This window comes from Monodelphis domestica, chromosome 1, assembly GCF_027887165.1.
Source record: "Monodelphis domestica isolate mMonDom1 chromosome 1, mMonDom1.pri, whole genome shotgun sequence".
NCBI classification, from domain to species: Eukaryota; Metazoa; Chordata; class Mammalia; order Didelphimorphia; family Didelphidae; genus Monodelphis; species Monodelphis domestica.
The window spans coordinates 35634975-35647799 of NC_077227.1; the positions used below are offsets into that span (position 1 = coordinate 35634975).

A 12825-nucleotide genomic window follows, 5' to 3' on the forward strand; every position below is an offset into this window, starting at 1 on the left:
GCTGGAACAATATTCAGCCCAAGACAAAAAGGTCTTAAGATCTGAGGTCATAAGTAAACCCCTAAAGAGTTAACTCTCAAGGCTCTCCAACTAATGTTTACATCATCACATTTTCACAGAACCAATGTAATGACTTCAGGCATAAAATGCCTATATTTGAAAGGCATTTTAAACAGTTTAAAGACCATTTTATGGAAAACTGCTAATTATTCAAGTCCGAAGGAAGCAGAAATCATTAGAAATAGTATTCTTCCCCAAAGCAACTACTGTCATAAAGTATTTTATCTAATAGCTATTATTTGAAGTTTCTTCAATCAAGGTGAAATTAGGGAGAAAATCTATTTTCAGTTACCTATTGCTAATTAACTGATGACTAGATCCTCAAATAAACTATTAAAGTATAACCATTCCCTCTGCAACATCAATTCTGAAGAGCCCTTTTACAACCTAGGACCTTTGAACAATACATTTGCTAACAATCATTTGAACAATGCAGGTTTTCAGGGCCATCAGGACCATTTCCCTAGGACTACCATAGAGACTGCAAGGCCTAGTCAATCTTCCTAGACACTCAAATTTACAGCGTCTAACTCTGTAATAAATGTGAATTAAATCTTATTTCCTAAAGTAGGCTGGAGCAACACACACAGTACAAACACAGTTCCTACTATCCTTCCTTTACCGAGTGCTTGATTGTATCTGACGGTTACCGACTTCTAACAAATACTCACATCATATAAATTTAATAACGTAAAAAGGGCCAGAATTAAGAACATCAAATTTGCCTCAATTGTTGTGGCTGGTCCTTCTAGTATTCATGAATACAAGAGCAGTCAGGTATAATCTAACTTCTTCTGAATTTTATTATTTAAAAGCCAAGTAAAAAAAAAAAAATAGCTCTCTTCTCACGACTTATTTTGCCAGCTTAAAGAGAAAAAATGAAGCTAGAGTACTAGCAAAAAAAGAAGCAATGCATTTTTGTGTAAGCAATATTTCCCTTTAAGATAAGCTTCAGGATGGGAAACCATGCTAAAGTTAAAGGGTGCTGGCCACCTAATTAGTCAGATGATTCGGCAGCAAACAAGTGGCTACAAAATTAGATGTTAAAAGATCTACAGATAATATAGAATTCTGGGAAACAGGTGAAAGCTCTTTAGAATACATATAAAGATTGGAGTTCAATAACAAATAAATCAGGATGCTATGTACCAAGACTAGAGGAAAATGTATAGGTTATACAGTTGGCTAAATCCTCTTGGAATTTTTTTGGAAAAAGAAAGTTTTTTAACCTTTAAACTAAAAAAAAAAAAACCTCCAAAAACACACATGAAGATTCTAGGTAAGATATTAGCCATCTCTATCACTAAAAGGAATGGTTCTTTATTTTTATTATATTTATCATAATGATTTTCAAGTCTTAAAATGAAGCATTACCTAAAAATTATTTTCCATCAAAATGGAAACTAAAATACTTGTTGCAATCAAATGCCTTTTGGAAAGCTAAGGCAGAGGAAGATGTAGAAGAAAGAGTCCAAGATCTGAAGCCAGAAAACCTGAATTCTAATCCCAGCCCCAACACTTACTTCTAGAGGGCCCTGGGCTTTACAAAACAACTTCTCCGAGTCTTAAGTTTCCTCACCCACAAAACCTCACCCATTAGTTCTGAGGAAAATATTTTCTCAAACTCCAATGTAATTCACAGAGTCAAGTTCCCAGAATTAAAGTCTCTTACCCCAGCATTGCTAACACTAAAGCTACCAATGACTGTCCACCAAAAAGGAAATCTATTTTCTTTGGTAAATAATAGGTCTTGTCCTAAGTCAAATTCATAAACTGAATTTATACAAAATCTTTTCTTCAAGTTGAGCTCATAATCATTCCATATCAAAATGGCAACAAATAATTTCAGCAAGCACTTAGAAGTTACTGAAAAATGCTGGACTGTTGGGGACCTTGGAGCCATTCTCATCTGAAGCTCTCATGGTAAAAATAGGGGAGTTGCACCTCAGAAAGGGAAAGTGAAGTGTCCAAGGTCACCCACTTAGCATCCTTTCCACCATGACATGGCAAGCCCAAATGGATTTTCTTGCTCACCAACATCATGGTAGGTGAGCCTCCAAATTCAATGTTATAATTTGCTTGAAAACTGGAAAAGCAAAGAACTGAATGTTTCGATCTTTGAGTATGGAATTCAAATCAGGAACTAGACCATAAAGACACACATATGTACCTAGCTGTTTCCTGGCTGCCTGGACCTCTAGTCCAATTTGGCAATGTGCCAACATTTGGCAAACATTCTAGTGTCCCTTAACTTTGTTGACTTCTAAAAAGCCCATTGTTTAGGGAAATTAAGCTTTTGCTAAAATTTACATAAGGCTTCCATGTTTTTCAACTACCTTTTTCATGCTACCTTCAAGAAATCAATTTGCATCATTAGTAAAAATCAACAGAATAAGGGTTCTTTGGTGTCTTTAGGCAGTTCTCGAAATTGTACTGATAACAATCAGTTTCTTTGACTCTGAACTGTCTTCAGAAACAAAATAAAAATATGTTGGAAGATCATTTCAAATACACAAAAAGACATACACATATACAATATACGTACATACTGCCACAACATGCTAGTAACTTTTAATGTTAATTGCAATTTTGCTTTAAAAAAAAAAACAACGTAATTTCCACTGGGTAATAAATGACAACTAGAATAGGTTCATACTCAGGCACTGGTTGTAAATGAAAAGGACATAGGATTGGTGTGTTCTCAATCTGTGCAGAAAATTTTCCTGAGTTGCGGCCCAGTTCTCCAGTATCACATGGCCCTCGGCAGGTAGTCTGGCCTCTGCAGGAGACTTTTCGAGGCTGAACTTTAAGTGGAGAAAGTTTGCTTGTGGTTTTCTGCAGGTCACCACCTCCAGGATTTGGAGCATTCTGTATTGCACTATTATCCCCAAAAGAAAAAAAAAATTTTAAAAGTGAGATCATTATAAAAGTGGAAAAATTTAGCTAAATAAAAACCAATTTGATATAATAAAACAAAAAGCAAAGTCTTGAATTCAGAAAACAAACAGGAATTAATATTGAATTAGATTTCATATAAACATCCATGGTCTATACTACATTCTATTATAGTGTGTAGGATAATCACGTTTCTTCATATTTCTCTCTTACCACCATCACAGTTAGGTTTATCAAAGGAAGAAATTATAATTTTATTGGAAGGGTAAGAGAAACTTTGAATGGGCTGAATACTTCTATCCATCACCTCCACTCATATGTACATGACCCATTATAAGTACTTGGGAAGAAAAAAGGAAGTAACAAATGAATTTCAGAGCTCCTCTAATAACTTAAGAAAAGATATATTCCTATCTAAAAGTCAACAGTAATACTCAAACTAGAAATAAAAGATATAGGATTAACACCAATGAAATCTTTACCAATACAAAAAATTCACTAACCCACAAACTTTTGCTACTTCTTTCAAAAAAAAAAAAAAGTACAAATGAAAGGAATATCTTTCACTATCCAGTATAAACAGATTATCTCTCAAAGATTACTACAAACGAGCAAGACTATTTTAATGAACACATAGTTCTACTGAAATACCATTTACTGAAGTCAATTTGCAAAGAGTGGTCAACAGTAAGATCTGTAGGGCAGGCAGGATGGACATTCTTAGGATCTCCACCAAGAGTTTTCACTGCTTCTCTCATAGCAGCAAAATCCACCATTGCTGGTATCCCACTAAAAAAACAAAGAATGATCAATTCTTCAACTATATGTGAAATGAATAAAATACTAAAGTCTACAATAAAATGCTAAGACTCAGCGTGAATTATTAAGCAAAACATGCTATTATGCATTACTAAAAATCTTTTAAATGTTCTTATATTTTTAGTTTAAAATACCTCTTAGGCATTTGTTTTGAACAAAAGACTCATTGATTATTCAAAGATATTATCTGCTTGACTTGCACTGGATTATGAATGAGAGGAACTGGGTTTGAAACCTGGCTCTATTAACTGTCATGTGATCTTAAGCAAATTACTTGTCCTCAATCTTTGGGCTTCATGTTTCTCATCTATCCAATTAGGAGGTGAGAAAGGATGTCCTGTCCAGTTATGATCCTATTATTAAATTGTGCTTTTCTAGAGTACTTTTTCACATGTCTGGACACTACAGGTGAAATATCCCATATGCCAAAGGTTGGCTCTTTCCTTCACACTCTATTCCAGTCCTTTCTCAACACCCTTTCTATCCTCCTGCTCCTCAGTGATCTGATGCAATCCTCCATAGCTATCCAGTCAACAAATGTGACTTGGTATCTCCTATCCCAAAGTTCAAAATTATCTCAAAATTCCCAATAAAGCCCAAACTTTCTATTCCTTTTAAAGTTATATAGGAGAGGTGCAACTAGGTGGCTCAGTGGTTTGAAAGCTAGAATTAGAGACAGGAGGTCCTACATTCCGATCTGGCCTCAGACACTTCCTAGCTGTGTGACCACGGGCAAGTCACTTAACCCCCATTGCCTAGCCCTTACTGCTCCTTTGCCTCAAAACCAAAATATAGCATTGATTCTATAATGGAAGGTAAGGGTTAAAAAAAAAGTTATATAGGAGAAAGCAATTGACCTGATGGCTATAAAGAATATATAATAGTAAATAATCTTCTTAGGGAGGGTTACACTTCAAGGCTTTCTGTCCTGTGAAGCCCTAAAGCAATATCTAATTTGTAAACTATAGGGGAAAAATTTGGGGGTACCAAATGACTTCCTTTGTTCCAGAAGAGGGAGCTATTACTCAGAATCTTAAAGCCAAAGTTTTTTCCCCCTGTATATCATCTCATAATTAAAAGTTCTACATGTTACCTCAGTATCTTGACATTGTCAATAAATTTACAGTGCTTTCATCTTTTCATCAATGTTCACCCCAAAATGGAAGGAATAAAATAAGTCTGAATTTAATTGAATATTTCTGGTCAGAAAATGTAATCTTATGGTTTATAGGCAAAAATAAAGTAGGGAAAAAATGTCCACCAATGAACTTAAATATAACACATTTTCATAATATATTATCAGTCAAGAGTAAACATCACTTACGTAAAATCTTGAAGGAGAACACGGGCAGGGAGAAAGGGCACTTCAACATTGTTTTGTTTACTCTTCCAATCTAAAATATTCATAACATCTTCCTTTTTCACTAGGAAGCCATCACAATTTCGAACAGCAGCTTCCAGCAGTACCCGTATTGAGTAAGGCAGAGCATCTGGGATGAGAAAAAAAACCATTCAATTAGGTAAGAAGAGATTAGCTTGAACTATGTCTGATTCAAATAAGAAACCTTGAGAACATCACACACAGAGTAATTTTCTTACTAAAGGTAGCTCTTTGTGATCTCTCCAATAAGCACACTCAAACTCAGCTGCCACAAAGCCTGGGCTCTGAAGCTAGCATTCCTTGTTTCTTAGGTTTTTTTCCCCCCTTGCAGTCTCATTAACTAAATTTAACTAACAAGCCTGGTTATCTGGTTTTTCAGCTGACAACAGATTAAATAGCAATTCAAAAAGGGCTAATGTTGAGCTAACACAGGCAGCTTAGGGACATAACACAACAATGAAAGTAAAAAACCAAAACACAGAGAACTACATTACTACTTAATACAAGTGTGCAATATATGTTCATAATAATGACAAGTTTTTTAAAAAGGTCAAATTGCATTTAGCACTTTGTGTTTAATAAGTCAAGGAACTGTGTAAGTTATTTAAAAATATTTGCACCCCAAAACTAACAAAGTAAAAAAAAAAGGCCCAATATTTCGAAAGCTTCAATTATTTGGAAAATCCATGTAAGTGGAATACCTTGATCACTAATAAAAAACGTACAACATTTCATTATTTTCAAAGATTAGCTAAAATATGAATTTTTAAAAAGATTTAGATCTTTAAGAAGATCTCATAAATCTGAATCTAGTTGCAAGTTTTAATCAGAATTTTAGGGAAATGCTGAAGGTGGTCAAAGACTTGGTGCTTTAAGAAGGAAGTGTGCACTTTGAGGGCAAGGGAGATAGATAAAATTATATTTAGTTAATTAAAGAAAAACATAGAAAGGATATAAATGACAGGTTTGTAATCTCAGAGAATACTTTTTAGTTGATATATTTTCAGTGGGAAAGAACTGTATCTAATCATAGTATGCTAATAGGGGAATTTAATACCAAAGCATGTTAAATGGCCTAATGCTGCAATTTATTTCATTTCATAATACAGTAAATGTTCAAAGTCTGACTCACAATGAATACTACAAAAAGACCTTAAAACATTTTCCTCTGCTCTTATCTCCTTTCAAGGGTTTCTTCCAATTTCTTTCTTCACTATTTTGTCTTTCCTCAATCTTGAAGGCATTTTTCATCATTTTCCCAAGTTTTCTGCTTTCTTCACTCCAACTTCAGTTATCTGGCTCTAATTCCCAGTTGACTGCCAAGTCATAGACTGAAGACTTTAATCAAGGAAGCCCAGGGTCAGCATAGGAAGAGAAGCTAAGACTTTTCCAAGCAAGCCTTTAATAGAAACTTGATTTCTAGGTAACATGTAAGCCAGCATGTAGGGCCCACAGCATTAAGGATTGCGAGCTTCATCTCACAAACTTAGTTCCTTCCTCTACCAATACCTTCTTCTGTCCCATTCAATACAGGTTCCTCACAACCATCTCCTTTCCTCACTCCACTTCCACCTCAACTATAGCCATCCTCAATCTGGTCACTCTCATTTTGCTCAGCTATTACATACCTACAGCTAACAAAAAGTATTCCCTCTTTCCCTTCTTTTAAAGTTCTCCCTGTTGCTAAGCTTTGTACTTGTAAAAGCTTGCTTAAATATGTTCTGGTTAGAACTTTTCTGCTGATTATATTGGATCTATTTCTTCATTATAGTAGCTTTTTAAAAAAAAGTATGTTGCCATGTCAGATGATTTTTTTTCTGATTCAAAGATATTTTATTTTCCCAATTCCATGTAATAACAATTTTCACCATACATTTTTGGAAATTCTAAGATCCATATGGTCTTCCTCCTCCCCTCCTGGAGATGATCAGCAATCTGATCTATGGGTTGGTTTTCAATGACTGAATAATAGTCACTCAAAGTAAATGGGCACATTTCCACATAACCACAAAAGATATTGAACTTTTTAACAAACAGAAAAATCAACTGACTCAAATTACACATCTGATTCCATATATACGGTGTTTTAAAATACATGTTAAGCTAAACAACTTTGATACCCCCCCCCCCCAACTTTCACACTAAGGTCAATTATTGGAACTCAAGGTCACCAAAGATCTTTTTGTTACTGGCTTATTAGAATATTTTAAAAGAAAAATGTAGGTGTGTGTTCCCACTTTCTGACACAAATTAAATTGTTCAGAGAACAACAACAACAAAAAACACCCATAAAATTCTAAATTCAGATGAAACATGATGGCAATAACTTTTTAGTTTTAAATTTGCTCAATATCCTACCAATGGAAAGTATTCATCGATGCCATCAATACCAACATCACTACATCTAAAAAGGCAGGATGGGCCATTATTTGTCCAGCATGATATTCACAAGTGAACCATGTTCAAATGATAATTTTGCTCACAGATCAGAGATACAGCCTTGTCTGAAACCCCACAGAGAGCACACGAGAAAGCTTGGTTTTGTACCCAGGGGGTTCTCTGGCTCCAACTTCAGAGCATTTTCTTCACTGCACTAAACACCACTCTCAAAATATAAGATTCTATAAAGTCCCTCAGAATATTTAAATCCATCATAAAGCAGAAGAACCACTGTACCAAAATGATGAAACATCTTTGGATAAATCAGTGTAACTTATGGGGAGTCGGGATTTGGATCCAATATAACCTCTAGACAAACCACAGAAACAATTTTGTTAATTTGGTTAATCAGAAAGAACAAAGGGGAACAGCAACCCTCTGTGGCTACTTGCCAATGTGTCGGAGACAGGCCAGTACTATTTATCTCCTCAGGCCCCACACAAACTCAGATATGGAAATCCTCTTCCTACATGGATCTTCTGTCCCTTCCCGGTAAACTGCTATAGTCTCCTGAGATCTAATTAGCAATCCTAAATTCTGTGACCACAGATAAAAGCTGTAAACCCTGCTCGGTGCCTCACAAATGCATTCCACTGAGGACTAAAGAAAGGTAGGGACAGACCATCCCAAAACTATAAGCCACTATTAGAAAAAGAATTCAGAATATTCAATTAAAAAAAAGATTGTGTGAGGTACTGGAGAAAATACAAGTATTAGATTAGACAATCCTTGCCTGCCTTCATGAAGCTTACATTTCTGGCAGTGGAAGATTTCTGCCTGGTTGAAATGGTATGCAAAGCAAGACTGCAGGGAGGGGAGGGGCAAGCAAGAAGCTTTTCATGGAGGAGGTGGTATCTGAGTTGGGTTTTAAAGGATGGGGAGGAATAGGGGAATTGTTAAACTCTAATTCTGGTGAGTCAGCAGTGTTACCTTCATATAGAAATTACTAAAGGACAGCAGGTGAAGATATTTGTCATGCCAACTTCAAACTTCATAAAATCAAAATACTCATTTAATAACAGAATGCCACTTATTGAATCCACTCAAAATTTTTAAAAGTATCTTTTAGTAGAAATAAATAAAAAATGTTTTCACCTTAACTTGTATTTATAAAACTAAAAGGTTTACTCTTTCTGGATAGCAGTCTCAAAAAATTACACATGAAACATCAAACAAGGTATATGTAAAATTATGACCGTAATGGTGAGCATAATTTATAATTTCCTCACCCTGAAGATTCAGATTATTAACCACCAAAAGCTCCCAAATAAAAAAGTAATATTACCATACTTGGTGCCTCCAAGCTTAGGAAGATTGAAGAACTTGGTTACTGTACTATCATTTAGGGCTTCAATAAGGTCCTCAAAGGCGCTTCCTGTTGGGGGAAGGGGGGGGGATGTAAAAAAAGTCAAGATGTTAACAACCCATGTAACTTATCAGATAAACACTGCAACATTCTGAAGTTAGTATCTAGGTTTCTAACAAGATTTAATTTCTTAAAACAAAATTTCTTTCCAAAGGTTAACAGCTGAGACAAGATAACAGATTTGATCCTTCTTGGTGTATTTTAACAAAGACTTATTTGGATACAGGCACTGAGAGGTACAAGGAAACCTAAAGAGTCTGAGGAATTTAACAGATTCAGGCCAGAAAATGGCAATTACCTCAGCAGAAATTCTAATAATGGAATGAGGTATCCCACATAACTTCTGAAAGAAAGAATTTGAGAGGGAAGAACTCTCATGCTGAAGGCAAAGTAAACCACCAAGTCACAAGGGAATGTAGATCACCCTGCTCTGGCAGATCTCCCTTTTTCTTTGGCTTTTTAAAAATGAGGAGCTTGTTGGTACCAAATACTTGGCAGGGTAGGCTGCCCAGCTTCAGAGATCCTAAGAGCTCAATGACAGTATTCTAGACATCTTCTCTCATCTGATCCTCAAGATAATCCTAAGATGTTAGTAGTCTATCATGGTCCCTATTTTGCAGATGAAGAAGTTGAAGTTCTGCTATGTTCAACCACTTGCTTGGAATTATAGTCACACATTAAGTGAGTACCTGACTCCAAAGGGATGAGACTACTCTGTCCCTCAGGCTCCTCTTCTAGGGGAGAAAACTTGGGACTTTTGTACACTTTTAAAAAAATATGTGTTTTCTTTTCCCAAGTACATGTAGTAACTTTCAAAATGGTTTGTGAAATTATAAGGTCCAAATTCTCTCCCTCCCTCCTTGAGATGGTAAACAATTTGTTGTAGGTTGTACATATATGAATGATCATGCAAAATGTTATTTCCATATTGATCACTGTTGTGAGAAAACAGTCATATAAAACACACACAAATAAAACAGTGAAAAATAGTCTGCTCTGATTTGCATTTGGACCCCAACAATTCTTCCTCTGGATGTGAAGAGCATTCTTTGTCCTAAATCCTTTGGAATTGTCCTGGATCACTATATTTGCAGAGAGTAGCCAAATCATTCATAGTTGACTATTTTACAATATTTCTGTTACTGTGTATGTATGTTATCCTGGTGCTGCTTATTTCACTCTTCATCAGTTCATGCAAGTCTTTCCAGTTTTTTTGTACAGCCTCATTTTTCATGGTGGGCTGTAATCTCTACATAGTTGTACCCTTAATCATTGGCAAAATAATAACAATGACAACAACAATCATCATTGGAAAAAAAAAGGAGGCCTACAGTTCCATCAGTCAGAAGTGGTTTCCAGTCCATGCTCTGATTCTGAATATCCTGTCTAGGTCTACTTCCTTAACTGCAGCTTGAGGATGATAATTAAATACCATAAGTCCTACCTTACAGGGTTGTTCTAAGGAAGGTGATGTCTTGCTATAAACTGTAAAGAGTTAGAGAAATGACTGTTGCCAAGACCTTGGGGTTCAGTCTGAGGCCCATTCCCAATAAACATGGAAGAGGCTCATCGACAGGAGACTGACCACTAAGCACCCAGGAAAATGCCCTCCCAAGGAGAGTAGTGGGTAGATTCTGTATTATTGGAGAGAGCACCCTGAGATCACAGACCCTTCAAATCCAACAAACAGGAAGTGCTTACTACATACAAGGCACTGGGTAAACAAAGTTAAAAAAAAAGTCGAAGCCTTCCAGGGCTTTACTTTCTAAGGGGGTAAGAGACTACAAACACGAATGTTAATGCGGGCAAAGGGCTTTTTTGGTCTGTGTATGCTTAGCTAAGAAATAGCAGATGACTAACCAATGCTACAGGAATGGACATGAAAATCTATGTTCCAAAGAAAGCTTTAAGGTGGTTTCCCATGTTAGACTGTAAGCTACATGAGGACAGGGACAGTATTTTGTCTCTTTTTTGGTATCCTCAGTGTTTAGCCCAGGGCAGAGCACACAGACGATATTTATCAATTGACATTGATTGAATTTTATAAATGCTTTTTGATTACTGGAAGGAGAGAGATGGATAACTTCCATAGGGTCGCTATTCGACCTGCATTTAATACTGTGCCAGCGCTGAGGTCAGGAGGGCGGACAGGCAAAGGTCTTTGTTCTCGGTGAGTTCCCACTTTGGGGGAGACAACAGGCAAACTCTGGAGAAGAGGATAACGATCATCAGCAGGGCATGGCAAGAGATGATTGCTGGCACAATAGCCTTATCTGATAAAAGGGTTTGCCTCGACTCTAGCTGGGTGGGTGCCCCTGAGAACGCTACTCTGCCCTGGCCCTAGCCTCAGTTTCCCCATCTGTCAGACGGGGCTAACAGAAGTCCCCACCCTTTGCTCTTGGCAGGAGACAAGAGAAAAAAGGAGGCTGCGATCGGAGTGGTCTAAGCCTCAGTCCTGGGAGCCCCCGGCCTGAACATAAAGAGCCACAGCGCCGGGGGCTCCCACCAAGGGTTCCATTACTGCTTGGGGCCCGGCTCCCCTCTCCACTGCAGGCTGAGAAAGGGGTGGGAGCACGGAGGAAGAATGGACCGGGCCTGCGGCCGGATACGCCATCCGAGGGAGGTGGGCAGGAGACCGTCTCTCTCTCCCTCCCTTCCCCTCCCCCGCTCTCCGCAGGGGGTCTCGGGCCGGACGGGACGGGCCCGATGCGGCCTGCGAGGCCCCGGCTCCGAGGAGGCCCCAGCCCGGCTCGCAGAGGGGAGCGCGGCCCGAGCCCGGGGGCGGCTCGAGGCGGGGCCCGTGCCGCGCAGGGACAGGCTGGGCCGAAGGACGCGGGGCCGGGGCCGGGGCCGGGCACGGCGCAGACTGACCTGCACTGGGGGCGTCCATCGCCGGCGACCATATTCTCCCTGAGGGGAGGGGAGGGAAGCAGAGCGGCGCTGGGGGGAGGGGGGATCCCGGAGAGCAGGGGGGAGGGCCGCGCAAACACCGCGAGAGCTGCCGCCACGGCCACAGCCACGGCCACAGCCCCCTCGCGCTCCCCCCCGCACCCGGCTCCCGCGAGACCCTCCGGACGTGGGAACAAAGAAAAAGAAGCAGAAGGGTGAGCAGAAGAGGAAGGGAAAGCTCGCGAGAGGGGCCCAAGGCTAAAATCTCGCGAGCTTTGGGCGCCACCGGGACTAAGCACGCATGCGTTCTTGTGAGGAAGCGTGACTCCAGGAGCGACCCGTAGCGGAGCCCCGCCCCCGTCGCGCCGAGGCGGTGTCCCGGAAGGGCGGGCGAGATGCCAGACTTGCGGTGGCCACTGGGAGGCGTTGCCACCACCTCTCCGCGGAAAAGCCGTGGGCGTTCTGCACTGTTCCGCGTCTTTTTACAGATAGGGAAATAGAGGCCCGTAAGGTCTGGGAATTGGGGCGTCGTTAGCCCCCACTCAGTAGGCGCCTACTGTGTGCCTGCAGGCTGGAGTCCGCATCCTTTAAGTACTTACTGTGTGCGAGGCGGGGTGGGAGTTGGGGGTGGGAGTGGGAGTGAGCGTGAGCGTTGGGGATACTAGTGAAGGCCCAAACCTGAGACGCAGGTCTGATGGGGGCGGGGAAGACACACAAACAGACTGGGGTATGGGAGGGCATCGGAATTTCTTTCCGAAGGAAACGGAGGGCATACTAGGCATGGTCACCTAGGAAAAAGGCTCCCAGGCGGGAGTTGGAGGAGTTTTTCGAGGATCTAAGATGTCCCCATTGAGAATAAGGCAGTAAGGTGTAAGAAGCCTGGTTCCCAAGGTCTTTCAAATCCAGGGGATATTCTTTTCCACCCCGGAGGCAATAGGGACCCAAGGCAGTTTTTCGAGTGAGAACATGACAAGGT

The 12825-nt window shown here is 39.6% G+C and overlaps 1 protein-coding gene across 1 annotated transcript in view; it reads right to left on the reverse strand.

Moving 5' to 3' along the window:
• Window positions 1-12173, reverse strand: part of IREB2 (iron responsive element binding protein 2) — a 34861-nt gene extending 22688 nt beyond the window's left edge. The window contains exons 1-5 of the mRNA XM_007478008.3: window positions 11832-12173; window positions 8880-8969; window positions 5099-5264; window positions 3607-3744; window positions 2717-2938 (exon numbers count right to left, since the gene is read on the reverse strand). Coding sequence (XP_007478070.1) covers window positions 2717-2938; window positions 3607-3744; window positions 5099-5264; window positions 8880-8969; window positions 11832-11850 — 635 coding nt within the window. The 5' untranslated portion in view covers window positions 11851-12173. The remainder of the gene's footprint in view (window positions 1-2716; window positions 2939-3606; window positions 3745-5098; window positions 5265-8879; window positions 8970-11831) is intronic.
• Window positions 12174-12825: the final 652 nt, after the last annotated feature.